A 27,615-nucleotide genomic window follows, 5' to 3' on the forward strand; every position below is an offset into this window, starting at 1 on the left:
GGGGGGGGAGGAGTTGTTGGAGTGACAGTGAAAAGGAAGGATGAGCCAGAGCGGGGGGAAAAAAAAAGGAAGACGTTGACAACTCTGAGACAAAATGTCATCTTTCTCCAGCACGCACACTAAGCCAAGTGTAAATCACAGGCGGGAAACCGGAGGGACACACAAATACCCAGAAACCCCCCCCCCCCCCCCCCCCCCCACGGAAATCAAATGAAACCAAACATGTTGAATATTTGAAAAACAAACACGGGATGCCAGGTTCTGGATTTACGCCGCCACTCGCTCGTTGCTATAGTGATGTGAAAGGCGGTTCGCAGCTCGTCGCCACGTGGGAGGAGCAAACGATCTTCCTGCCTCTTCGCTCCCTCGTGAGACGGACGACGCTTCTGTGTGGTGGAGTTCTCAAAGCTGTCAGTGTCGTTCCTCATATTGCTCACTGGGGGGCGCCAGAGGGGCTCAAAGTCTCAAATCAGACACTTCAGTCGTACACCGGCACATGTGGCCCGTAGTTACGTTTGGTTGCTAGGCGACATCTAGTGGTCGTAGTAATTATGACAGGAGCAGTGGGAGGAGTGTGGTGACGTAGTATAAAGAGAGACCAAGTCCACGTCAGGAGGAGGATGGTGTTCGGTTCTCTGGAGGTGGGAGGAGTTTGACGAGTCCTCATCATCGTCATCGTACGAGCATCTTTCCAACGTGCATTTGTGTGTTTGTTGATAAATGAATCATCTAATTAGCAGTGGAGATCCTAGACACTGGAGGGCACCTAAACGCCTCACACGCAGACCATAAGTAGACAAAACAAAAATACAGATGTTCCTTGAATGCCTCACATGTAGGCAATGATTAGACACTAGCACTTCGGAGGTTATGCACTGTATAGTGTCTTTATGGGAGGTTAAAGGGGGTTAATAGTTGTCGCTGCAAGCATTTGCCTGGTTTCCCTCCTAAAGGTGCGTCTCTTTCTTGTAACAAATACATGAAGACGAAGCTGATAATTTCCTCCCTCCTGGTGTTAAATTAGTTTGTCTTGACTTTAGTTGCAGTCTTAAGCCGGTTAGCTGCTCACACAGACATCCAGGTGATCTGCAGCTGCCTGTCGTCGTCTGCCAGCAGCACCGTTAGTCCTTGTGAGGCTGTGGAGGGAAAGTAACTGGATGTTTATGCTCACGGCATGTTGTCGTAGAAGAAGGGGGGGGGGGGGGGGGGGGGGGGGGGGGTTAAGAGGGATAGAGTCAGGACTCTCACCTCCGTCATTAATCCTTCTGCTCCTGTTTTACTGCAAAATGCTTCAATATGCACCGTTTATACAGCTGCGTGTTTGATGCTCAACACTACTTACTGTATTTTTTAATTCACTGCCCCCCCCCCCAGCAACCACCTGCCACAGGTTTCTATAGGTGTAGGTCTTTTAATGACGCCCATCACTGCTCATGGCACACAAATACTCTATTTCATCTAACGGGCTACACATGATTCTGGATAAAAATGAAAATATAAATGTGCTACTGAAAATACTGCACACATGCTTTGGTGTGTGAAACACAGAAAGTGGAATTTTCTTTATAAAAACAAGAAAATCTGTAACAGATAATTAAATTAACACACTCTGCAGTGGGTTTATTTACATTGCAGTATAGTAGCAAGAGCAAAAAAAAAGAAAAAATCCCTCTTTCTCTGTAATGTAATGAATGCCCCGAGCCTCATAATAAACCACAAGAGAGCCAGAGAGCAAGATGGCCGACGATCCATTTAATCAAAGAAGATCAATGGAAGGCAGCCTCATCAATTAGAGTTAACCCTAAAAGACTGAAGAGGGAGAGGGAGAGGAGGAGAGAGGAGAGGAGGAGAAGATCGGGAAAGCAGAGAAAAGGCAGCAGAGAGTGGAGGAAATGTGACGTTAGAGCGAGAGGAGAGAGGGACGAGGAGGAGAGGAAGATATGAGAGGACGGGGGGAAAGAGGGAAGGAGAAAATGACAGCAGAAGGAGGAGGAAGAGAGGAGGAGGAGGAGGAGGAGGAGGAGGAGGAGGAGAGTCGATGAGGTTGGACTTGATTTATAGCTGTGATACACTTCAGAGCTTTTAAGTGCTGTCCATATTTTCCATCTGATAAGAAGATTGAAATTATTCAGCCGGGCCCCTATCTCACTGTGGGGGCTGAGTGTGTGCACACACTTGTGACTGTTTCTGGAAACACACACACACACACACACACACACACGTATTGCTTCCAGTCATTGTGTGTGTTCGTATGTGTATATCACTTTAAAATCCATTCCTTCACTGACCCTCTGTGTGTGTGTGTGTGTGTGTGTGTGTGTGTGTGTGTGTGTGTGTGTGTGTGTGTGTGTGTGTGTTGAGGTCCATAGTGGGACCCCTGCAGCATGATGCACACTCTCTCTCCTCTTGTTTCCTGCCTGTTTCTAAATGATCATCCATCCAGTAAAGGTGAAAAACACTGGGAATATCATCTGAGACAGAGGACGCTGTTGGGAAGTGAGGACATTAACTGAGGACAGATTTACAAAGTGAAAACATCTGAAACCAGCCCTGTGTTAAATGGTTTCATCAGTGATGGTCTTCAGGGCAGTTTTGGAGGATACAGAAAGTGAAGGGATGCGCTGGAGCTAGCTGGTTAGCATGCTAACATCAGTAGGAGAAAAGACGTGATAGAGACAAGAGTCAACACTGGTGTTTCTTTCCACAGCTGGAAACAGCTGTCGGTGAGTAAAGGAATGAAGCTCGATGATGAACTCGCAACGTTTCTTCTCGACTGGTAATTAAACAGCTGTGGATGCTAACGTTAGCTTTGTAGCAGTGACAAAACTTACATATAGCTACTTTAAAAGGGGGCGTACCTGTGGCTCTCACAGGGCTCTCGTATGGTCGCCATAGAAACGTGACGGACAACAATATAAAGGGGAAGCTCAATTTTTCTTTTTCGTTTGACAGAGGGGAGATTCACTTTTTGATTCACCATCCGTCTCTTGACTCGTTCCTCCTCCAGTTTCTGACATGGATTTTTTGCATTTTTTAGAGGATGGGATCAAACATGTTAGATGTCGATTAAGGTTTGTGCAAGGGGTCAGTAAATGCATCACGTTGTGTGTGTGTGTGTGTTTGGGTGTAAACACCTCTCGTACCGAAACACACCACAAACATATCAGCAGCCCTGAAAACAAAGGTGCCCTGCAATGCAGCAGAAACTGTAATTAGTATTTCAAACAGGGCTTTTTCTGTGTGTGTGTGTGTGTGTGTGTGTGTGTGTGTGTTGGGGAGGATGGAGGGATGCAAAGAAATAAGAAAAAGACAAGAGTCAGTGAGAGTGGAGGAAAGAAAGAGAGAAAGAGAGAGAGAGAGAGTCACAATAGACTGCAGCTAATAAATCTGAGGAAAAAACGACACCTTAATTCCCTCTTAGAGCTTGATTGGGAAGCAGTGAGGCGTGTGCACGCTCAACCAGGCACGCACACACACACGCACACACACACACACACACACACACACACACACACACACACCCTTGTGCACAAATGCACACAAATGTACGTAGACACGGTCACAGAGGAGCAGCAGCATGGCTGGTGAGTAATGGGCCGGAGATGAGATGAGAAAGGGGCAGAAACAGGAATACAAGAAAAGGAAAGGGAGAAAGCGAAGGGAGTAAATTGTCCTTGAAGAATTCATGAAGAAAAAGAAACGAGGTTTAAACTGGTTGTAGTCAGATCTGACAGGAGTCGCCCTGAATCTCTGCAGAGCCTTTTAGCCTCTTCTAGCTCCTAGTTTTGGTTTTAAGGGACATTTACTATTTGCTTCATTAAAACATCTCCAAATTAATCGACTAAAATTGACGATCAAGAGAAATTATTGTTCCGTTTTAGTTCCCAATTAAAACCTATTCATGAAAAGTTGACCTTCTGGAGATACATGGTTTTCACAGGACAGCGATGATATGCTGCCAGTCCTGGATTAGACAGTTAAGGGACCGTGAGGCAACACCCCGTCTCACACCCTGTGTATGTGTGGCCTTCAAATCCCCTTCAGGTCCACAGTAAACCGCAGCTGCTCCTGCGCCGCAGTCATCTGTGTTCGTTAGTGACAAGTCGAATAAATCCAACTTTATTAGGAATATGTTTCATCTGAACACAAACTGAAATAATGACGCTCTTAAAACAAGGAAGAGCCTCAAACTCATAATAATAATTTATCTAATTTTCCTTCATGTTTTATTTGGATGGAGGATATTTTCTGTATTTCTACATTATTTCTTAAATTTATCTTTTAAATGCTTCTTCTTAGGCTCATAAAAATAATGCAATATATGAGTAAAATAAAGATAAATCTATAATAAATGCCTAAAGTGACATTTTGTAATATCACTGAGTCAGAGTGTTGTCTGTCAATCTACTTTAACCAAATTTTAGAGGCCTGTTTCGAGGCCTTCTGGCTCCGGATATGAGACACGTACGATCTCACAAGAATATAGACGGGAAAGAGGAGAGTCGACGGATTCAAACAACATTTAAATCATATTTCTACGTTGTATTATCGCAGAGATATTAATAGAAACATCCGTCGACCTCACAGGGTTAAGTGTGTTTATACTTATTACACTATTGTCAGGTTTTTATGACGATGGTACTTGTTTCCTAATATGGAAAATTTGTCATAATCGAACAAAAACTGAACAAAACTTGCTGATAATAAAGTAGATATTTCTACTTTATTGGCGTCCGATCAAATGGATTGACGAAGTTATTTCACCTATTCATTTCTATGGGGACAATTTTAATTTCGAAACAGGAAATACCGTAAAAGGAATCACACACGGGGCGAGACTGACTTACATGTATTTATATAACAAACTGTGGATTATCTATTCATTGTGCGTGCATATATGAGGATATGGATTTAAGTGTGTGTTTGTGTGTGTGTGTGTGTGTGTGTGTGTGTGTGTCGGTGCTGAGCCGTGTCAAGGCTCCTCGTCTGGAGGTGGATCATTCATCTCCTCAGCGGCGACAGCAGACGTCAACCTCTGTGTGAGTGATGGCTCTGAATCTGAACTAATCAGCCAGCTACACACACACACACACACACACACACACACACACACACACACACTGACCAGTGGCTTGATGTTTTGGAGATGGATTTTAATGCGACCTGTCATTTTTTTGTATCTTTGCAGAGGAAAGTTTCCTTGAAAAGTTTGTTTCGCTTCACTTCTGTTTTTATTGATCAGAAAACAAAATGGAGGGCGGCGTCACAGAAACACGTCACGATGCTTTCATGTGAATAAAGTCTAGCTGTGAGAGCACTGTTCTTCTATGTTCCTGTGGTTCCTGCAAGTGGATGTTTTGGACCTAATTTAAGGAGGAACCAAACAAGAAGAAATAGACGTCTGAGATTTTCAGAATTAAATTGAAATATCTAATAATAATTTCAAAATAAAAGCATAATAATGCAATGATAAAATGTATTATATGTATTAAAACTGTGCAGCCTCTGTAGAGCTGTTTGACGTTAATAGAACTTTGATATGAGAATAAAAGAACAGCAGTATGTTAATTATTTTAATCAAATTACATTATTAAAATACTTTGAAGGATGTTGGGTGCAGGTGTTGACTTGCATGTCTGCTGTGCACGTGACGTTGAAGGTTCATTTCCTGAACGTTTCAACAGAACCGGCTCCGCTCCTCAGTTTTTCTTTTTCAGTTCATATCTTCTCTGTCCGGTTCAACCAGATACTCTTTATATTTATAGATGGTGTGTTTTCTCTGGAGTGTAAGAATTGTGGACTGGCGAGGTGGACCGGACAGATGGTTTTCAGCCACACTTGGAGGACCTGGAGGGAGAAACAGAGCGTGGCGGACGCCCCCTCCTCCTCCCGTCCTCCTCCCGTCCTCCTCCCGTCCTCGGCTAGATTCTCCTCGCTCGTGTGTTTTTTTTTTTTCTGATTTCTGCTGCTCTTCAGTTTCCTTTTCACATGACATGATACAGTCCTTTCTCTCCGTCTTCTCCGTCCTTCCTTCCAGTACCTTCTATTCTTCTCTTAATCCTCCGCATCTTTTCTTCTGCTCTCTCCTCTTTGTTATTCTCTCCTGCAGATTTCTCTTTGTCCTCTTCTGTTATTTTCTTCCTCCTGTTGTCTTCTAATCTCTAATCCTATTTATCTTTGACCATTCTCTGTTTCCCCTTTCCTCATTTTACACCGAATCCTTCATTTTTTATTGTATTTTCACATTTTTTTTTATGATTATTTGCCCAGAAAACAAATAAAAAAGAAAAGAAAAGTGAATAAATCAGCAGTTATTTCTGAGTCTGTGGCTGAAACAAACTTTGGAGGCACACTGAAAGTTTCATGACACTGGGAGGAAGAAAAAGAAAAAGAAAAAAACATTTGGGGAATACGTATTTCCATTTCAGTTATTTCCACATTTCACACTTTCCAATAAGAATGAAATTCTGTGTCTGACTCACACAGGATTTCAGCCCTGTCTCCAGGAAAACATTTCTAACATCTCCCTCTCTTTATTTCATAGAATATGTGATTTTCCACGTCTGAATTTCAATAATATTCTCCCTTTATTAAACGGAGAGACATCCCTCGTTCTATTCCCTCTTTTTCTTTTACAAAGCCTGGAGAGAAACAGACAGAAAATGAAAATAAAAACGAGGACGAAAGAAGACAGAGTGAGGCGAGGACTAGGACGAGAGAGAGAGAAGGAGGGAGGAACATGTTTTTATAACCTGAGAAACACACGACAGTGTTTTTCCAACAACGTGTAACAGTTGTCTGCAATCCTCCTCTCACTGCAACATATATCAAACGCACCCTTTTGATTATGGCAGTGTCGGTGATGCAGCGTTTGAAAAGCTCCACCTGTGGGCTCGGATCGAGTCTCAACTGTGTTCACACCTGAACTTCTTCTGTCTACCTGTGATCAGATCAGCTGAGACGGAGGTTAATACCACCACTGCAGCTTTTTCCATTTGTTTTCGAAAGATAAAAACTTTGAGGATGAAGATGAAGATTTCAGCAGCGTTGACAACAACAGGTGGAAAATGAAGAGGGAGAGAGAGGGTGGACCGTCGCGGCCCCACTCACCTGTGTTGTAGTGCTTGGTGCAGTAGCGCAGGTCCTTCTCCTCTTTGAGTATGAACTGAGGTAGCGTCAGGCCGTCGGCCACCTGCACGGCTCCCTTCTCGTCCCACTCGAATATGAGGTCGTTCATGGTGTAGCCGACTGGAGGAGGCAGCAGGGAACAGGAGGTTAGACTGTTTTAATCAGTGTGTGGATCGTTTATTTTGTTCTTTCTGTGGTCGGGGTGCAGGGTCGACACCTGCAGGCACTCTGAGCTTAAAGGACCAGTTCAACACAAAACTGGAACTTTGTGGCTCCTGAGGTGAAGACAGGAGGAAACTTCCACCTGCACTGTTCCTTTAAGACCTTCTCACACGAGGTAAACTCACAGCTGATCAGTGCGGATATTAATTCACAGGTTAAAACACGTGTCCCCGCTGTCAGACAGTGACTTTATCAAGCTTCTCAGTATCTGTCGCTTCCTTTTGAAGCTTTAAAATCAGCCCTGACATCGAGTATCAGTGAGTGAGGTGTTGTTCTTCCTGTGTTGTGATCACTGACCTGCTCTGCGGAAGTACAGAGCTCTTTGATATTCAGCTGCTGCCGCTCTGATTCCTCTCACGTCTCCTCAAAGAATGAAAAGGCCACAAGAAATCTATATCATATCTCTCGCCCTGCCAGCTGCTCAGTGACTGATCGACTGATGCTCTCCACGTACCCCTCACTGTGTGTGTGTGTGTGTGTGTGTGTGCGTGTGTGTGTTTGTTATTACTCACAGCTCTCCAGCTGCATGATGCAGGTCTGCACGTCCATAGGGAAGTTCTTCAGATCCATGGGACAGGCCAAGACCAGTGTTATTCTGCAAACACACACACACACACACACACACACACACACACACACACACACACACACACACACACACACACACGCAGCATCACTTAGACTAAGAGGATTATCCAGAGCTTTATCAGTGTTACTCAACCAGCCAGTGCCAGGCTGCCGTGCCCAACACTGACAGACCAGGATGTTTTAAATGGATAAAAACGAACATGTTTCTCTGTTTTTTGGGCATTAAAAAAAAAAGAAAAAAAAAAAGAGTGACCACTGTTATCCACACTGACTAATGAAGAATACAAAGTAAACAACGGCTTAATTCATTACTGTCGTATTATCTGACTAATGTCCCAGATTTGAATGAAAACTAATTAAATGATAAGAACAGATTTGATGAAAATAGAAGCAACTTGAGTTGTTTTGATGAAGACATAAAACGTTTGATAAAAACAGATTTGTTTGGATTAGTAGCCACTGAAACAATAACACAATTAATCAATTATCTAAAATCAATGTGGTGGAATCATTTTAAAGTCATTCATCAAAGATTTCAAGCTTCTCCAATGTGGCGACTCGCTGTTTCTCTCTGTGGGATCACCTGTGTAAATGTAATATTGATCGAATGAACTGAATCAATATTGAATTTAACTGAACTGAGTATCTTTGGGTTGAAGACTGTCTGAAGAAGTCGCTCTGGGCTCTTCTTGTGGGTACTACTTCTTAAAAATTAAAGGTCGATATAATAAAAAGGTCTCTGTCCATGTGTAGTGTGATTATAGATCAGCTCTAGCTTCTATATTAACACTGTGAAAGTATCAAAGCCTCAGTCCACAGAGAAATGCACACAGCCTGTATTCAGACACTGAGCCTTAAAACCAGCCGTCAGGACTTCTGGAACTTTGTGATGTCACAACAAAGCAGTCACCAAGCCCCGCCCACCTGGACCCACCATCCAAACCTTGCAGGATTTGGTTTCTCTGAGTTTTTTTACCTGAAATCTGCTATATTTTTATTGGATCACTCAGAAAACAGTCAGCCAATCAGAAGAGAGGCTCAGAGCCTCCTCTCTTCTGATTGGCTCACCGACCTGTTGTTACTAGAGCTCCAGAGAGAAGCCTGAGAGAGGAGATGTGAAACTACACTGAGATGGTTTTTGGTTCTTAAAAACCACAAATATATCTTCTTATGGATCAACACTTCAAATAAAACACAGAAGAAGAAGAAAATATCAAGCTTTAAAAAATAATAAGTCTGGTGATATGAGTATTCATCCGCCACTGAATATAGTCCCCAGCAAATGCATTATTTCCTCCTGTTAGAGTAACATTTACTAAAAACTACTCGACATCCTTTAACTCACTCAAACAGACTGAATGAATTATCTCATCATTTATATCAATAATTCACTCATTACCTTTTTCTCACTAACTTCCCCAACATGATAATCAGTGTCGGGGAAGGCAACAGAAAAACCCTCCGCCTCAGAGAAACGTGACGTTAGAGGTCACAGTCTCCCTGCAAACCTCCGCTCTTCTTCTTCTTCTTCTTCTCTGCTGGAGGACTAACAGGATGAAAACCTGTGGCTGAGCAGGCGTGCAGCAACATGGGAATGAATCTTGTTTCATGCAAGGCTGATCCGTGAGACCCTGAAAATTAAAATGTTCAGGGAAGCCGGTCCCGCGTCGTCGTGGTGACACATTAGATTCCTGAGTCTCAGGCAGCAAAATTAATTACTGCTGTCACATGGAGGGAATGTATCAACGCTAAATTAAACTTTTTTTCCCCCCCTTAGAAATTAATGGAAAATGCATTTTTATTACTGATATGATGCATTACTGAAATTAAAGACTTTCATTTCAAAATGAGATATCCACCACTGGAAAAATAAAATATGTTTCCAGACTATTACTGCTCCATGCCCGTTAGACCGCCACATTTCCTGTTGTAAAACGAGTTGCCGGTTTATGTAAGATTATGGACACCGCAGAATCATCTCTATTTAAAAAAAAAAAAATGGAACCATTTAGAAATAAAATCACTATCGATATATTATTGTTGTTGAAAATGTATTTAATTGTTGCTTATTTGTGTTTTTTTAATGATGGCAGCTTTACTACTTTATAATTGTTCAATAATAAATCGATTTAGCAATTTGGCATCAATACCCACACAAAGCCTCACAGCAACACAAGACTATGTGTGTCAAAATAAAGACAACCCCCCGCCAAGATTTGAGAGAACAAGGTCCATTTAGTGGCTGTTCCAGAGCTTTCGATTGAATCCCATGATCTTGAATTTACCCAGTTGTCACAGAATGAACTCTGAACCTCTCTCTGAAGTCTTTAAAGTGCTAGAACAAAACGGAAATTCAAACATCTTTCAACTCCATCTGCTGATGAAGACCTTGTAATACAATTGAAAGCTCCAGCTACTAAATGGACCTCGAAGCGAGATTGTTTTTCTGCTGCCAGTAATGAAACTTTGAGCCTTAATATAGCAAGATATTCTTTACTGTCCATCTTAAATACATTATTTAACATTGCTGTCATTTCCCACAATGCACTGCAACTGCTAGGCTTCACTGTTTGCTCAGTAATACATTGTGGCAGTCAGGGAGCTTGTTACCTGTCATATGACTTTACAGGTAATGCTCAAATAGTACATCACCACAACTGGACTTGGTCTCTGAATCACAAACTGTTTTTTTAAAAAACCGGATCGAGTCCAGCTCCGGTTTTATCTCTGCAGAGTCTGAGCTGTCAGCAGGTTGTCGCGACGTGCACGAGGTGATTTCGCTGCACACACTCAGCCCTTCTGTTCTGCTCTAACAGGAAGACCCGCTGTTACAACACACACGTCCAGTCGGCCTGATGTACCGAATAAAGTTTGCGGCGTTTGCACATTGTTACACGTCCCTGACAGAATGCTGAATATGTATTACACACATAACGTAGTCTCCACAGATGTCCCACTTTTTCTCCCAGAGAGAGAGAGAGAGAGAGAGAGAGAGAGAGAGAGAGACTCAGCGCTGTGGTTTCTGTCTGCTGCTGCATCGTGACACCTCGATGCCAAATGCTGACAAAGTTAGTGCCTTGCTTTGTGCTGCCGCTGCTTCAGAGGGAGTTGAACCTCAAACCCTGCAGCTGCTTTTGTGCTAGTACATTACTATTGCAGGATAGAGGCTCAGCTCAACAGTGGGGTCCACAAGCCTGAGACCACTTGAACAGGAGAGTGGTGACATTAAAGACTACAGGATTTATTTTATTCTTATTTTTATTTTATTATTAAAAATCTGAGCTCAAAATAAACTATAATGTTTTAACTTGGGCTCCATATTTCTAGCCTATGTTTGTTCTGTCACATTAAGTATTCCAAATGAGCTATTAGCAGTTTGTGTTTGCACAGACAAGTATCACTGGATCATTTTAAAACTGACTGAAGAAAACTTGTGAATGTGAAGATTCTCAGGGGAGTTCTGGAGTTATAATGAGTCTTTTTTTTCTATGATTTTTAAGGGAATTTATGGATATTTATTCATGGTGGACATTGGAGAAGATGATCTTCTCGGAAAGTTAAATTTAGACTGAATATAAAAATATGAATATCATGTCTGTGTGTTCATATTAGATTGAGTTACGCCTCAGTTCAATTTTTGATGCAAATTCGGTAGTCAAGGCTCCGGGCGTTATAAGTGCCTTAACTGCCTCCATGAGCTGCGTCACACACTCTGCTTCAGCTCCAGCTGCTGAACGTGTTGGTGAGCAGCCGAGTCAGAGGAATAAACTACAATAACTAATGTCTCTTTATTTTTAGAAACCCAGCATGCACCTCTGCTTCTCCCTTCAACTCTCGACCCTCATAGTTTGAAAATCTCCCCTTTAAATCAAACAGTCTGATACTAAATATAAATATTATATTAAGTAATAATAATATGTGGGTTCTTCTTTTTACTCAGAAAAAATATACGTATTTTAAATGATTCTCTTATTTCTTATCCTATCAATTAATTTAATCATTTTAGACAGTTTTATCTAATTTTTACTGAAGCTCATTATTATACTTTTCTCATACATCTCCTCCCCAGTGTTGTAAAACCTTTAAACTATATTTAATCTTTTTGCTTGTTTGTTTTTAACTCGTCTTGTAAAGCACTTTGTAACTGTGTTTTCAAAGGTGCTACATAAATAAATCTTATTATCATTGTACATTATTCTGTATTTAATGTAATTTAATGTAGGTGTTAACGTTCTTTTTATTTCTATGTTTCCTGCATCTTATTATGATTTGTGTGCTTTATGTTTCGGTCTGTGAGTATTACTGTGTGTCATCTGTCTCTTGCAGGACAAATAAAAAAATCCAAAGAAGTTAAAGTTGAAAGTCTAAACTACGGGATAAAATGTGCCACTTGTCCTTGTTCCACAGTGACACTGACACACGAGCGTCTCTATAACGCGACTGATGTCACTTGTAAAAGTGTAAAAACAGCTAATGCATAAATGATGTGATGCTGTGAAAGGTCGTCCTTGTGTTTGAGGCTCAGTTAAAGGTTCAGGTGCGAGTGTGTCAAAAAATAAACCACTGGTGTCAAAGTCTCAGGTTTCCTCCATGTTTTGTGGCACTTTGACAGGAGAGTCGTACATCACATGACCACTTACAGTCTGTATGAGACGAATGTAAACGTGTTTAAGCTTTTGAACAAAAGTCAAAGCCAGAAAAAATATGAAAAACTATTAAAAAAAAAAGAGTGAATTCTCACATTTAATCGTCCCTAAATATCTTCTTTATTTTAGAGGAAACACTGAATACGATGAACACACGTGGGACAGCGCGTCAGTTCAGAGGAAGCTCTGCGTGTCTTTGAAGCGCAGCAGGACATTGGACTAAACACGTGAATCTGGCTGTCCAATCTCAAAAAGTTCACTTTCATCTTGGAGGAGACGCGGCCATCGGTCACGACTCCCCCCCCCCCCGATAAACATCAGAAAAAGAGTAAACAAGGCATTTACAAGGCACCACTTCCTGCCCCCCCCCCCCCCCCCCCCCCCCCCCCCTTCCCTCGGGACGGTTTAATACCCCGAGCCGCCTCCGAGATCAGGCCGATCAACGGAGGGTTCATTCTGATGTTGTCAAGTTAAAAAATGAACGCAGCGGAGGAAGAGTGCGGGGTTCATCCCTTTCCTGACGATATTTATAAAGGACCAATCTCGCTCCCTCCTCCTGCTGGACATGAAGGTGAAAACTGAGGTTGATAACGGATCGGGCTCGCCGCTGGAATACTAACAGGCTGAGTAGATTACCGCGGCTGCTGCAACGCTTTCTCATTCGCCCCTGAGCAGAGGCAATAAAAGCGAGGAGGAGAAGGAGGCACCAGCAGGCTGAAAGGTTTTGTCGGCTGAGGGCGGCTATAACTCTGAGAGCCTTGAAAGGGACGAGGTGGAGATGCAAAGAAAAAAAAAAAGAAAAGAAGGGAGGAATCCGAGCCAAGGAGGAAATAAAAACCTCCAGCTCTGACGCAATAAGAGCCACTCTGAAGCCGAGGATGAAGGCCTCTTGAGCCGGAGAGTCGTTCTCCATCGTCCATCACGGCTTTAAAACTTGTTCCAATAAAACCTCAAAACTTCCTTTATCTTTTTAAACTTTTTCTCTTCCTCTCGCGCCTTTTTAAAATGATCTTTCTACAGATGTGTTCAGGGTGCGGCGGTTTCTAATTGTGCTGGTCATGTCTGAATAAGACGCAGAAATACAGAAGCTAATTGGGAAGAAATTAAGGATTAAGGATAATGATGACGTGTGACAGCATAATTCTGTTTATCTGAAATGAGTTTCATTTAAAAATAAATTGGGGTGCTTAATAAAACGCACGTGCAAAACCACATCTTATTAAATGTGCAAGTATTTTCTATTAAAAGTTGTGGCCATTTGCACAATAATTAGAAAAAGGCACAAACATAAGATCATGGTTCAGTTTCTCTGAGTTCATTAAAATTAACTCATTAACTCAACAGTGCGTTCATACTCGAATGGAAGCAGCGAGATGGACGCACGCCGACTTTCTCTCACACTCGGAGAACGGCGCCTCACACTTCCTCCACTCACCGTATGCTGTAGAGCACGTTGCCGTTTTTAGAGATGCGCAGCAGCTTGTTGTCGGTGGTGACCTCGTGGAAGTTGGCGCCCTTCTCGTTGGCGAAGAACAAGTCGGGTTTCCAGATGGAGTCCAACATGGAGGGGTCGAGGTCCAGCGAGTCGTCGGGGTACTCGCTGTAGGCCAGCCGGGGGTCGTTCCACTGCTGTCTCAGGAAGATGTTCACCCTGTAGTCCTGGGAAAAGACGCAGAGTTTATTTTATTTACCGCGGATGATCACATATCTACTGACAAACATTACTCACAACGAAGCTACTTTAAGAGCATCCAATGATTTTAAAATGATGGGATGTCTATTTGCTTCCGACTGAGAGAGACTGCAGGAGGTCAGAGGTCGAGCAGCGGTCGGGTGTTTGAAGGCCACTGTGGTCGTTTCTCAGAGGAGAGAGGTTCCTTTCAAAAATGATGATACTGACGACTGACAGATACAATTTGTGGTGGAGGCAAGCGACGTGTACGGTGGCCCTGAGAGCTCAACACACTTCAACTGAAGAAAACAACTTCATCAATTTGACGACACACGAGCTGCAAAAACCCGCAACACAACGGAAGTGAGGTGTGAGGTATTGATATTTCTGTATCAGAAATTAGTCAGATCAATGGTCGTTCTACAACACTCTCAAACTGGCGTCGGAGAAAAGAGGACAACAAGACGAGGAAAAATCTTATCTTACACCAAAACACTGCCGTTCAAACATTAACAACTCGATGTCAGATTTGAATCAAGAGAGCAAGAGCTCCTCGTACTTCCTTCAAACATTCAGCAATTACGCAAAAGGAAATTTATCAGCAGAGAAGAAACAATGGGAGAATAATGTCTACACCCACAGGAGCAGAACGCAATGCATCAACCACACATCCACCTCTCATCTTTTAGCTCACATTATCCCATCACTAGCACCGGCGCTCTCTCCGCCCACGACTGCGTCCGCCAGGCAGACGAGACGGGTCGGAGGGGAAATTGATTCGGCTCAGAAATTGATTTACAACGAAACAGCACAAGTTAGAAAGCATAACTCCATGAAACACATTGAGCAGGAGGAGGTAAGAAGTCTCCGCGGGGGAGATGCTCGCTTAAAAAAAAAGAAAAGAAAAGGAAAACGAAAAAGGAAAGATGAGGGAAAAGGGAGGGAAAAAGGCTCGTCAAGGGTCATTGCACTGCTGAGTCAAGATGCTGTAACTCCACACGGAGGAGAAGGGTCGACAGATACCGGCAGATGCAGAGACGGAGTGATGGACAGGATTTCGCGGTTCGATGAGCAGGTGGTTACGGCTCTTCATCCATATGTCATTTTCTGCTTTATGTGAATGTAAGAGATTTTACTGATCACGCCGAGTTGTGGCTTCGAGCTTTATCCAGAGATCTTTTTCCCCCCCATCCGTGTGTTTGCTGCCTCAGAGTCTCCTCAGCCTTGAAGACAACAATCCACTCTTTTAAAAAACTCTACATTCATATTGTTCTTTTTTTTTTAGTCTTGGAGGCTTTTGTTTCCTGTTGTTTTATTGATAAAAATTTGTTGAAAGATTTTGTTTCTGAAGCGCTTAAACTACGGTTGCTGTTACAAAACAAACAAAAAAAAAAATGTGTGGAAGGAAGCTGAAGGTCACTGAGCTGCTGCTGCCTCTTCAGTCTTGCACAGGGAGATGGAGTGATACAGCAGACGGACGGAGGGATGGATGAACAGAGGATAGATCGCTCCGTACAGCATGTTTCAAAGACGAGGCCTCTGGGCCGGATGTACCGTATTTCAATCTCACAGATCCTACAGAGAAGAGATGTTGATGAATACGTCCGTTGAGGTTTATGAAGGATTTATTTTAGGTAAAAAAAACGAAGCAGCAGCGGCATAAATAACTGCAGTTGTTTCTGATGCTCGGGCGCAAACACTGTCCGCAAGATAGGATTTACCCGAAGATCGAGGCGCACGACTCTGTTCATTGAAAAACTACAAAAGAAAAACTTTATTACTGTCGCAACATGATTGAAAATGAGGCTAACCGATGTGCACAGTCATCGTGTGGCCAATCACAGGCTCTTTAACTTGTGGTAGAGAGAGTCGATCTGTCCAGGGTGTATAGCTGATGGATGGATTTAATGAATTGGTGTCTTAACTCTGGGGGGGATCAATTCCTTTCTTTGTATTCAATATTTGACCGTGGTTAGTTGCTGTTAAGCACTGTATCATCCATGAATCGTCTCTTTATCAGTATTGAAACCTGGTATCAATACTACTTCAAAACCACTTTAATACTGCAGGCTTCATACTCTGGCCCCTAATACCCACAAATATTTTCTAAAGAAATGTTCGAAACATTCATGAATCCCACAAAACTTCTTAATCAAAGTTAAAATCAAATCCGTGGGTGTGAAAGTTTAGTGACGTCTTTGATCTTAAAAAATGTCAAATGGAGGCAGGAGAGAAATCTTCAGCCAAAGATTTAGTTTAGCTAAAATATTCCAAAGTCCAAGTCCTGTCTGTGATGCTAAACCCTCGTGTGATGTACGGTACGTCCTGTACAAATAAGTGTGTGGTCAGATGTTTGACTTTTGACCCCGAAAGCTGCTGATCTTTGCTTTCCTGATATGGATCGGTGAAGATTCGGATAGAAGGGTTTAATCCAGCTGGAGTCGGAGCTGATGGAGGTTAAATCTGAACCGCAGTGTGGAATCGAAACCTCCACCAGGCGATTTTAAGACCTTCAGCCTCCAATGTTTAACTGAAAGAGGAGGATCAATACGTCTCCTACAGGTCTGACTGCATGTGTGTGTGCACAGGTGTGTGGACTCCTTCTCTTCCATCGCTGCGAGGACCAATCTGAGTTTTAGAAAGTGAGAACGTGTTACAGAAAGTATAAAGTCGACTCGTCTGAGCTTCCAGCGTCGTTGAAGTCTAAACAAAATGACGAGGAAGACGCGTCTTCTGATCCGTCTCTAGGATGACGCCATCTTGTCTTGTGCTTTCCAAAACCTTTAGAAGTGACGGCTGAGAAAATAAATCTGCTGTATGATGCGACAACGCTCTGGTTAAGGTTTGCTTTGGTTTTAAAATAAGAACTTGATTAAGGTGAGAGGACCACTGTTACCGTGGCAACAATAACAACTGCTTGGTTACGGTTCGGGAACGATCGAGGTTCAGAGAAACAACAGCAATCTGATGTTTTGTTGACCCAACCGTCCGCCTCCCTCTCCCTCTGCAGACTCTGTCGTAGGCGGATGGTCGTCTTTTTTTGTCGCTTTCTGTAAATTGAGCACAATCCGTCTCCGTAGCAACAAGAAAACACAACGTTGTTTGGGGTAGGGGAGACGTTTGGTCCAATCCTGCCTCACCTCTCCGAAGGGCAGCTCTGACGGTCGGGATTAGCATGAGGTAAAGGTTTAGACTGGTCGCCGTCAGCAGCCAGAAGATGCATTACACCAGCTACAGTCCACACAGACATCACATGAACATGTGCGTGTGGAGAACGGAGCATTTCATCATCTCCTTGTTGCTCTCCCTCTCATGCAGCTCTGTACATGCTCTGTATGTGCAGCACAATCAATCCAGGTGGAAGATATTAACTGCTGTTCCCTCAGAGCTTTATTGTATAACCCCTCCACCACTCCATTCGCCGTTTCACAATCAGAGACGCAGCCTCTTTATTCAGCATGGGGTGGCATTTAACTCGGCCCTCCATCCCCCTAATTGTCAATTATTCTCAGAATATGGAGCCGGGCCACTTCGTCCGGGCTGGAGCCGTCATTAAGCCGCACGGCGTAGCAGAAACGCATCGCCGGGACGAGGCGCGGCCATGCCAGCAGCCTCGGCGGGTGGCATTTAAGGGAGCAATCAGCCACGGTGCTGCATGTGTGCGAGTGTGTGTGAAATAACGCCACATGGCAATCAGCCTCGGCGAGACCCCCTTTGCCGTTTATCACTGTTTATTAGACTGAATATCTCACATGAAACAAATGAGCTTGACCTTTCATGAATGAGTCGCCTTTTCTTCTGCTCGAGAACATGATAAACAACCCGAAATGGCGCAGGGATGTGTTGATGGGAGAGAGAGCGAACGAGGGGAATACAGAGGAGAGGAGTGAAAGCCAACGCCAGGATCATCAGTCAGTGACCCGCCTGCAGTTTGGCAGCAGCTCGGAAAGAGCAAAAGTCGAGCAGAAATTGAGTCGCTAAGAGAATTATGTATTCGGCTATCACAGCTATATTTCTTACAAGGGGAATAAACTATTCAAAGTCTAGAAATCACAAATCCAACCTTTACAAACCTGATCATCTACCAGCTCACTCCCACCCTGCGCTTTCTGTGGCTTTTATAACCTCACTGTCTAACGCCAGCAGTGAAGCCACAGCTCCCTCCACAGCCCGGCCTTCTGCTCATGCGTCTGAAGCTCTTGTAATCTTCACTCTGTAAGTTTAAATGCATCTGATTCTGTGCCTTTATGTGCTGGAAGGAGATTCCTTCTGCCAAATCCAACTGTGTAATTATTTGCGACGACAAACAAAATATTATTTTAGGTTTAATTCTGTTGTTTCTAATTTAGCTAGCCAGGTTTCTTTTGACGTCGAATGTAAAGACACATTGTTTACAGATGATACTGTTGTAACCAAAGCTTCTATAAAACTACAAAATATTAGCTGTAGTCTAATATATTGTATTAAACTACATTTAGATGATTGTAGGAATGATAACAGCCGACCTGCGGTTTACATTTTGGTCGTGATTGGCGTGTTGGACCTTCTGCTCTGATCCTTTCACGTCTTCACTCTGAGCTGGAGATACTCGCAGTTTCAGCTTTTTTGACGTCCTTTGAAAGCATTTAATGGTTTGAGCTTTTAATTGTTTCAGTGGACGAACTGGTCAGACAGTGGATGCCATTTGGTCCATAAAACCTCGGCTGGACGGACATTAAGTGCATTAACCAGAGGGAGAAATGGACCACGCTGCATTCTAGGACTCGAATGAGCAAAAAGTAATTTGAGGGAGAAAATGAATGATTTCTGGGAATAACTTTGGGAGGACTAATTCAATCATTTAGAAAAAAGTCATTGCCACTGAGGCAGCTTTATCCCGAACGAGTCCTCCTCCTGAAAATGGAGGAGAAGTGCCGCAGGACGTCGGCATATGTGCGGCGACGTCTGTAGGTTCGTACTCGTGGTTTAATATCCTAGCATAAGGCCGCTGGACTGTTAAGTGCTACCCTGAAATCACCATCCACTGCTGCCACGCCGCTATGAAACCATCAGCAGAGGAAATGCTGTACTTACACAATACCACACTCATTTCAGCATGTATTAAACTCAGGCAGTAAACCACGCATGAAAGACTGCAATCTTCCTCCTCCTCTTATTCTTCTTCATCTTCTCCTTCCTCCCCCCTCCTCCTCCTCCTCCTCCTCCTCCTCCAACAACAACAACAACAACAACTGCAATAACTGCAGAAAGAGCCGCAGACATATTCTAATTCCACGCCTGTCAGGGCATCCTGCTGGCTCCCTGGATGCCGCTCAGGTAGGAAGAGCAGGTAGGAGGTTACGGAGGCTCCAGCACTATGGCAGCACATCTGCTGTGCTCAGACAAACGCTGCACTGAGAGAGACGGAGACGCTGTTTTCACCGTGTGGCCTCAAAATAAACATCATCACCAGCAGCAGCAGCAGCAGCAGCAGCAGCAGCGACACCGTGGGACGTCGGTTCAATTTAAAACAGGAAACATCTCTCTGGATCTTGAGGTGATTTTAATAAATGAGAGGTTTGACCGTTCTAGAAGTGCTGATGCACCAGAGCGAGCAGGTGATGCAGTAACACATAAAAAGGCGGGAAACTTAGAGGACGGAAACAACACACACCTCATGTGGAGCTGTGACACCTCAGGTTTAACCTGTGCGACCTGGTGTCATGTGGCTACAGAAAGTGCAGAATAAAAACTGGAAAATGTTCATTCTATAAACGTTCTATAAAAGAAAAATCAAACTAACAGACAATTTTGAAAAATACAAATGTAATTTCTAGAGGACAGTTTTGCACGTGGCATAAATATTGTTTACTTTTTCTTTTCTTTTTTTTTAATTCTCTGAGATTTCCAAATAATTTAACTGATCATTAAAGGTCCGATATATTATAAAGGTCTCTGTCCATGTGTAGTGTGATTATAGATCAGCTCTAGCTTCTATATTAATACTGTGAAAGTATCAAAGCCTCAGTCCACAGAGAAATGCACACAGCCTGTATTCAGAAACTGAGCCTTAAAACCAGCCGTCAGGACTTCTGGAACTTTGTGATGTCACAACAAAGCAGTCACCACCTTCTCCAGCCACACCCCAAGCCCCGCCCACGTGGGCTTTAAAATTCCTTTAAGAGAGAAGACGTTTACATTAAGACGTCCTCTGGCGACTCGATTAACCAGAGATATCGACGACAAACACGACTTTACAACAGGGGGAGGAGAGAGGGATATGATACTTCACACTGTGTAAAGAAAGCCTGTTCATATGGAGGGAGAGAGAGGGAATGAATGAGCAGAGAGATAAGTGTGTGTGTGTGTGTGTGTGTAGGAGAGAGAGAGAGAGAGAGAGAGAGAGAGAGAGAGTGATTGAGGTGAATAAAGAGATGGAGAGCTGAGAGCACAAGACCTCATATATAGTCCTGTATAATATATAATAAATATTTATTACAGGTCTCATATCTGACCTGGAGATCTATAGAAATGTGATACACAATAAAAAATATCTAATATTAGAAGTTAAGAAAAAAGCCAAGAAAATATGGATAGGAAAATATATTGTCAATATATATATTGTTATTGTCAATATATAAATCTTAAAGGTGAATTTTATAGTTTTCTAAATTACTTCCTTTTATTATTGAATTTAGAAATCGTGCCTTCAGCTTATTATAATAAGAAATATTCATGTTACATGAATCTGGATCAAGAATTATTTAAAGAGATTTAAGTAGGACACTTTTAATTTGACTTTTTAAATGATTTTATTTAATCAGTACTTTTATAAACGTCTAGAGTTTCTGTTTTTCTTGGTTCTGTCAGCCTTAATTCGTATGTAAAAAGGGTGTGTGTGTGTGTGTGTGCGTGCGTGTGTGTGAGTGTGTTGTACAGAGAGAGTCAGAGGGAGATGTAAAGTGAGCGAGGTTGGTTTGAGTACATGTGTGTTTTTTTAAGAAAGAAGAAGGACAGGAAGTGGGGGAAGGAGAAAACGAATGACAGGGCGAGAGACAGAAGGGGTTGCATGTGTGTGTGTGTGTGTGTGTGTGTGTGAGAGAGAGAGAGAGAGGGAGAGAGAGAGAGAGAGAGTGAGCGAGCAAGTGAGCGGGGAGAGCGCTGAAACAGGAATAAAGCCATGTACCGCCGGGACTTGAACAAGCACTGCGCCATTCTACCATCTCCATCTATCACCAGGCTCCAGCCCCAGCAGCAGTATCTGTGTAAGAGTGTGTAAGAGTGTGTAAGAGTGTGTAAGAGTGTGTGTTAGTGTGTGTGTGTCGAGGATGGAGGGATACTGTAGTCCTTAAAGTGAGAGCTACACACTGCGATGAACACGGCGACTGTGTCCTCAGCTTCCCGCTCGCTCTGTGTTTCAATCTTTAAAATAGATTTTCTGCTTCGATAAAACCCGATGAATCCGACGATCTCAGTCGTTTGTTTTTGCCTCTAATCCAGAAATAATTCAGCACCGACCGTGTGACGTTAGTCTGTCAGCCTGTTGCACAAAACACCGTGAGGTTTCTAAGTATGTGACTTAAGGTTTAATTACTCCTTAGCTGAGGCAGTTACTTCAGGGTGTCGCACAGAATCTCTCAGTCCAAAAGTTAAGGCATTTACATCAGTGAAAGAGATTTTACAGACATGAAACACCTTTCTTTACTTTGGTCGCTAAGGTCTTTTGTGTAATTTAGTTAAACGGTTTAAGTGATTCTTTAAATGTGAGGCTAAGATAAGGAGGAAAGCTTAATTGTCAGTGAACATTTTCAGGAAGCCTTAAGGAGACGACTCCAGGTCCCTCCCTCTGTCTTCTTCTTCTTCATCTTTAAAAATATCTTTACTTTTTCCTCTTTAAATATTTGCACATTCATTCCCTCAGTTGTCCCCCCCCTCCGTCCCTCCGTCTCCCCCTCCCCCCCGTCTTCCCCTCCTTCCTCAGTTGTGACAAGGATCGATTCGGCCTCTGCAGGAGGGAAAATCTGGAATTTGTTCTGCATGACGAGGATCTGCAGCAGCCAGCAGTTTCCGTACAGCGATGTGTGTGTGTATGTGTGTGTGTGTGTGTGAGATTGAGTGTGTGTTAGTGTGTGTGTGTGTGTGTTTACTGGGGAGGCTCACATCGGGATACCCTCCCCTCCTCCTTTGTTCGGTCCCACCGGTTCCCCCATTTTAGCCTCCCTGCACTTCCTTTTTCCTCCTTCATTTCTTTGTCTTTCCTTCCACATATGTGACACTTTCCTTTCTTCTTCTCTCCTTTATTTATTGTATTTTCATCCTGTAAGCAAGGGTCTTTAAATATTCCATATTTTGTGTCCATAAAGTGTGAAACCAGCAACCTGTTTCAGCCATCACCGCCCCATCCTTTAACTGTAACCTTTAAAGGCCCAGAAAAACAATTTTTTAAAATCAGCTTCTGCATAAACAGACTATTATTTTCTATGTTTAAGGACATTTCATTTTATATATTTGTTTTTTGTTTCTTGTTTTTTTTTTTGGTTGATATATTTCTATATGCTTTAAACAAGTCTGGAGAAACAACAAAACCTATTATATTTATTTTGAAAATAATGAGTCTGAAAACCCAACTGTATGTAATTGTTGTGTATTTCAGTGTGAACTCGTCGTGACATTAAAAACTGCCACAACCACGGATGACGTCGCCTCGGTGTCAGAGGCTCCTGAGGCCTGCAGAAGGTTTCCACCACTAATGAACTCAGTGCATCCCAGTCATGTATTGTATATCATGTGAGCGTGCTCTGTTTTTAACAACGCTCATGGATGTCGTCCGTGCTGCTGTCACGCACATGCAAACACACACACACACACACACACACACACACACACACGCACTGCGGTTAAGTGTTGCTCATTCTGCTCTGGGCCTTGTTGCTCTGTGAAGGTTGATAGTTGAGTTATATTAGCACTAATGGATTTCCTGTGTAATGAATGAGAGAACCCCCCCCCCCCCCCCCCCCGCCCACCCACGGCTGGCAAAAACAGGCACGACAGCATCGCCGCCGATGCGTTGTTATGCAAATGCGGCGGCGTGCGGTGATGCGCTCTTTCAAATGAAGTGTTGGAAATGGGAGACAGGCTCAATGACGGGGAAATTCCCCAGCACTCAGAGGGCAGACGGCTTTTAATTTTTTGTAAAGGAATAAAAATGAAATTTTGGATGCACCACCGAATTATCAGCGGCGCCGGCGTTTAAATTAACTCGCATTTTTTTTTCTGGCTAAAATTACTCGGGCTGAAATGGAGCTGCGACGAAAATGTGACAGTTACCATTCCCGCCCAACCATCCACATCCACACACACACACACAACACACACACACACACACACACATACACACACACACAACACACACACACACACACACACACACCACACCGTACACACACACACAAAGTATGCATAAATATACTGAAATCCGCATGTCAAGTTGTATTACAAAGTCATATTGAAAATAATTTACTTACCATTGTTGTTTCGGCAATGACCCAAAACTGTTGATAAAAATGTTGCAGGTTACGTTCACAGGCGGACCTGCAGAGGGAGAGAAGACACGACACAGACAGAGGATTAGACTTCATCAGAAAACACTGTAGCTGTTCTGCATCTGTAGGAAGTATTTCAACAAAAATAACGCATAACTTAAGATGAGATCGTCAGAAAAACGCCAATAAACACGAGAGGAAGGAAAACAAAGGCTGGAATTCATACAGAGGCTGAATGTTTTAATGTTTTTTAATTAAAAACCATCCATCATGTTAACTGACCACCCCGATGATGAACTAGACTACATTTTGTTTTCGTCTCACATTGTGTGTTGTTTGTTTCTGTTTCACCGGTGGATTCGTTTTCTCTTTAGCTTCTAAAATGGTCCACGAAGTTCATCAGGTCGTCCCTGACTTCATCTGTCAGGTACTGAACCGCAGGTCTGTAGTTAAAACCAAAACAATGAGCTGAAAGAAACTAAAACACTCCTCAGAGTTGAGAGGATTTGTAAGTAATTCTCTGTTTGTCACCCAAGCACCACCCGTCACCACCGTCACCACCTGTCACACCACCCACTCACCACCGTCACGACCCCGTCACCACCTTCAACCACCCGTCACACCTTCACCACCTGTCACCACCTTCACACCCGTCACCCTATCACCACCGTTCACCACCTATCAACCACCCGTCACTCACCTATCACCACCTGTCACCACCTATCCACCACCCGTCACCACCTATCACCACCTGTCACCTTACATCAAGTCATTTGATCAGTTGTTGATATGGAAAATATTAAGTGCATCTTTAAGATTTATTTTCATAAGTCGGTGGTCCCTCAACCTTTCTTCCTCTTCCTCTTGCGGGACAATTAAAGATCTGAACCTAACTGAGGTGGACTCAGGTGGACTCAGGTGGACTGAAGTGGACTCAGGTGGACTCAGGTGGACTGAAGTGACTCAGGTGGACTCAGGTGACTGAGGTGGAGTCTAAAGCTGAGTGAGCTGACGGACTGGAGGAAGTAAACTGGGTCCTCACAGCTTCTTTTGTGGCGGCGCTGAATAAAAGCCTCTGCTCTGAGCTTAAACCCCGACGCAGCGTCCGACGCAGGAAGTCAGTTCCTGAGCCGTCGAGAAGGAAAAGGGTGTAAACATCTCAGCGCAACTTAAGAAAACTGGAGACGAGAAATCAATTTCACATCTCCTTTGTGCGTCGCTCAAACTGTCAATGAACACGGAGTCATTTCAAAGGAACTGGTAATGACAGAAACAGTCCCCTCGCCGCCACCTTCCTCTCAGAGGTGAGACGCTGCGTTCAAGGAGTTTTTCAGATGAGAGAGTCAAGGTGAGAGTAAATAAACGGCGTCCAGGCCTTTTGCGGCGGCTCCCATTGAGTTTGCTGTATTACCAGGTTGTACAAACACAAATGGCGATTACTTGGCGCAGGAGTGGAGTGTGAGCGTGAGGAGCGCGGAGGACGGTCAAACAGTCCGCCGCCTCTCATCTCTGTCAGGCGGTCGGACGATATATCGGCTTTCTAACTCTGTACGTAACACACGGACATGGACGCGGCACCGTCTTCTCTCACTGGTGTGAAAGCAGCAGCTCTTTGTCTCAGGGTTAACACTGGGTTGAGGTGTGGTGTGTGTTCAAGCTGACAAGACTCTACGACAACGCGAGAGCCGCGTGTCAGCGCACACGTCCTCCGTGCGTGACGACCGTCTGGCTCTGCCGTGGCCTCTAGGGTTGTGTCGTGTCTGTGGTTGCAGCTCGTGGTTGCTCTCCCTTCAGGTGCTGGTGGGCGGAGTTACCGCTCACCCAGAATGCATTGGAGACCATCCATCCCCACTGTCTCTCTCCATCACTGGATCTCCCTCTGGTTTTGCCACACTTTCACACATCGGCTGCACATTTCACACACGTCGTCGATGTTCTCTGCTTTTCTTTTCATTATGTAATTAAAATGTGATTTTATTTCAAGCACCACTGTGAGCTCCTCCTCCTCCTCCTCCTCCTCCTTCCCTGTCTGAGAGTCGAGTCAAGACAAGAACAAAATTGTTTTTTTTTGAACATCTTTTTCTTTTTTATTTACTTTAACTTAAAACTTGAAGTCCTTGCAGCTGTTAACATCCTTTCCTCTGACCTTGCACAGACTCTCTCATCGTGTCTGACTGTTTTTCCTCAGCACCTTTTTTTCCTGAACATTAAAGATGCCGAGTGGAAACTCAGTACAAAGAATCCCAAAAGGGCTTCTCATCGTTTAAGAGAGATAAAAAACTTGCGTCTGCTTAATGAACTGTTGTAATCTCCGTGGGTGAAAATACATAAAACCTGATCATACAACTATTATGATGTACATTCAGTACTTTCCATTCATCATTACAGAGGCATTAGACTGCTACAAACTTAATTCTTTACCTAATTAGCTCCTCTGCAACCAGACTGGTCCAATAAAAAGAAAAAATGCAACTCTGCACTTCTCATGTATAGGAAATGTATTAAAATCTTTGTCTGAAGAAATAATTAGATCACTGCCTGCACATTTGAGCTAACTTTTTTTTTGTAATCTGATTACTGTAATCCATTATATTTAAATCCTCTCCTATCCAGTCCCGAGTGTGTGTTAGAGAAAAAGGGTTTTTTAATACGGTGCTGGATAACAAAATGTAATTTTTAATAAGTCAAGAGGATGGATCAGTTCAGTCACATTCTGATACATGTTGATGCGACTTAAGGTCAAACATTGCTTCATGCAAACACACACACACAACCACACACACACACACACACACACACACACACACACACACACACACCCACACACACAGAGAGAAAGAGAGAGTTTGTGTTAAAATGTCTGACTAAACTCGGTGTCTATTCACTCGCCGGCGGCGAGCGGGAATGAAGAAGGGGTCTGGATTATTTTGATGGCCATTACTCTCCCTGTCACAGTCTGAGGACTGCTGGAGGCCCACTGGGGAGGAGGAATATATTCAAACACACACACACACACACACACACACACACAACACACACACACACACACACACACACACACACACACACACACACAACTGTGGTTAAGCCATAGAGTAGAATCATAGGGTTGAGGATGCACGGTTAAAGAGGAGAAAAATCATTAAAGGTGGCCGGAGGCGCTCGTTCCCTACGTGACTTACATGTACAGCATCTAATTAGAACAAACAATAGATTACTCACAGGGGTGCGTAGAGGAGGGAAAGAATGAAGTAATAAAGACGGAAGTTTTCGGATATTAAATCAACCAGTGCAGCAAATGAAAGTGGCTGCGGATGAAATGAGTTTGTTCCAGTGCGACTGAAGAGAACAGCTGACGGAGGCGAGGGAGACACTTAAACTGCCGGGTTAGGGTCAAGCACTTCAAAGGGGGAGAGACACACTGATGCTTGAACTGTGGAAGCCTTCGTGGCTTTGTTGTAGCTCCACAAGCACGTCGCTGAAGTGTTGACGGGCTGATCCTCATGCTAGTTTAAATGCATGAGACTTACAAACATGGTGGGAAGCTGCATCACTTACTGAGGCTCTGTTTCTGCTGCTTGTAAGGGTCATTGTTTTCAGGTTTCTTTTACTCGCACACAAACTGATTGTGCTCCTTGCTGCAACAACACACAGATGACTTGTGAATCTGGTCATTAGAAAAATGAGGAGAAAATTAGGGAGAAACACAATGAGCTGATTAGACTCCGGAGTTCCTATAAAGTGCTGGATTAGTAAAGGTGGCTATATCGAAAACACACACTCTCACAGGCAGCAAATGGACGGCAAACCCTGAGCAAAACATCTCAGATGTCTGAGT

General features: G+C 43.4%; 1 protein-coding gene across 1 annotated transcript in view; it reads right to left on the reverse strand.

The window, feature by feature from the left end:
* Window positions 1-27,615, reverse strand: part of LOC111232632 (glycine receptor subunit alphaZ1) — a 65,182-nt gene that overhangs the window by 37,067 nt on the left and 500 nt on the right. Inside the window, exons 2-4 of the mRNA XM_022760236.1 lie at window positions 14,020-14,243; window positions 7,863-7,945; window positions 7,111-7,248 (exon numbers count right to left, since the gene is read on the reverse strand). Coding sequence (XP_022615957.1) covers window positions 7,111-7,248; window positions 7,863-7,945; window positions 14,020-14,243 — 445 coding nt within the window. The remainder of the gene's footprint in view (window positions 1-7,110; window positions 7,249-7,862; window positions 7,946-14,019; window positions 14,244-27,615) is intronic.

The sequence above is a fragment of the Seriola dumerili genome, unplaced genomic scaffold, assembly GCF_002260705.1.
Source record: "Seriola dumerili isolate Sdu_G_001 unplaced genomic scaffold, Sdu_1.0 BDQW01000331.1, whole genome shotgun sequence".
In the NCBI taxonomy this organism is placed as follows: domain Eukaryota; kingdom Metazoa; phylum Chordata; class Actinopteri; order Carangiformes; family Carangidae; genus Seriola; species Seriola dumerili.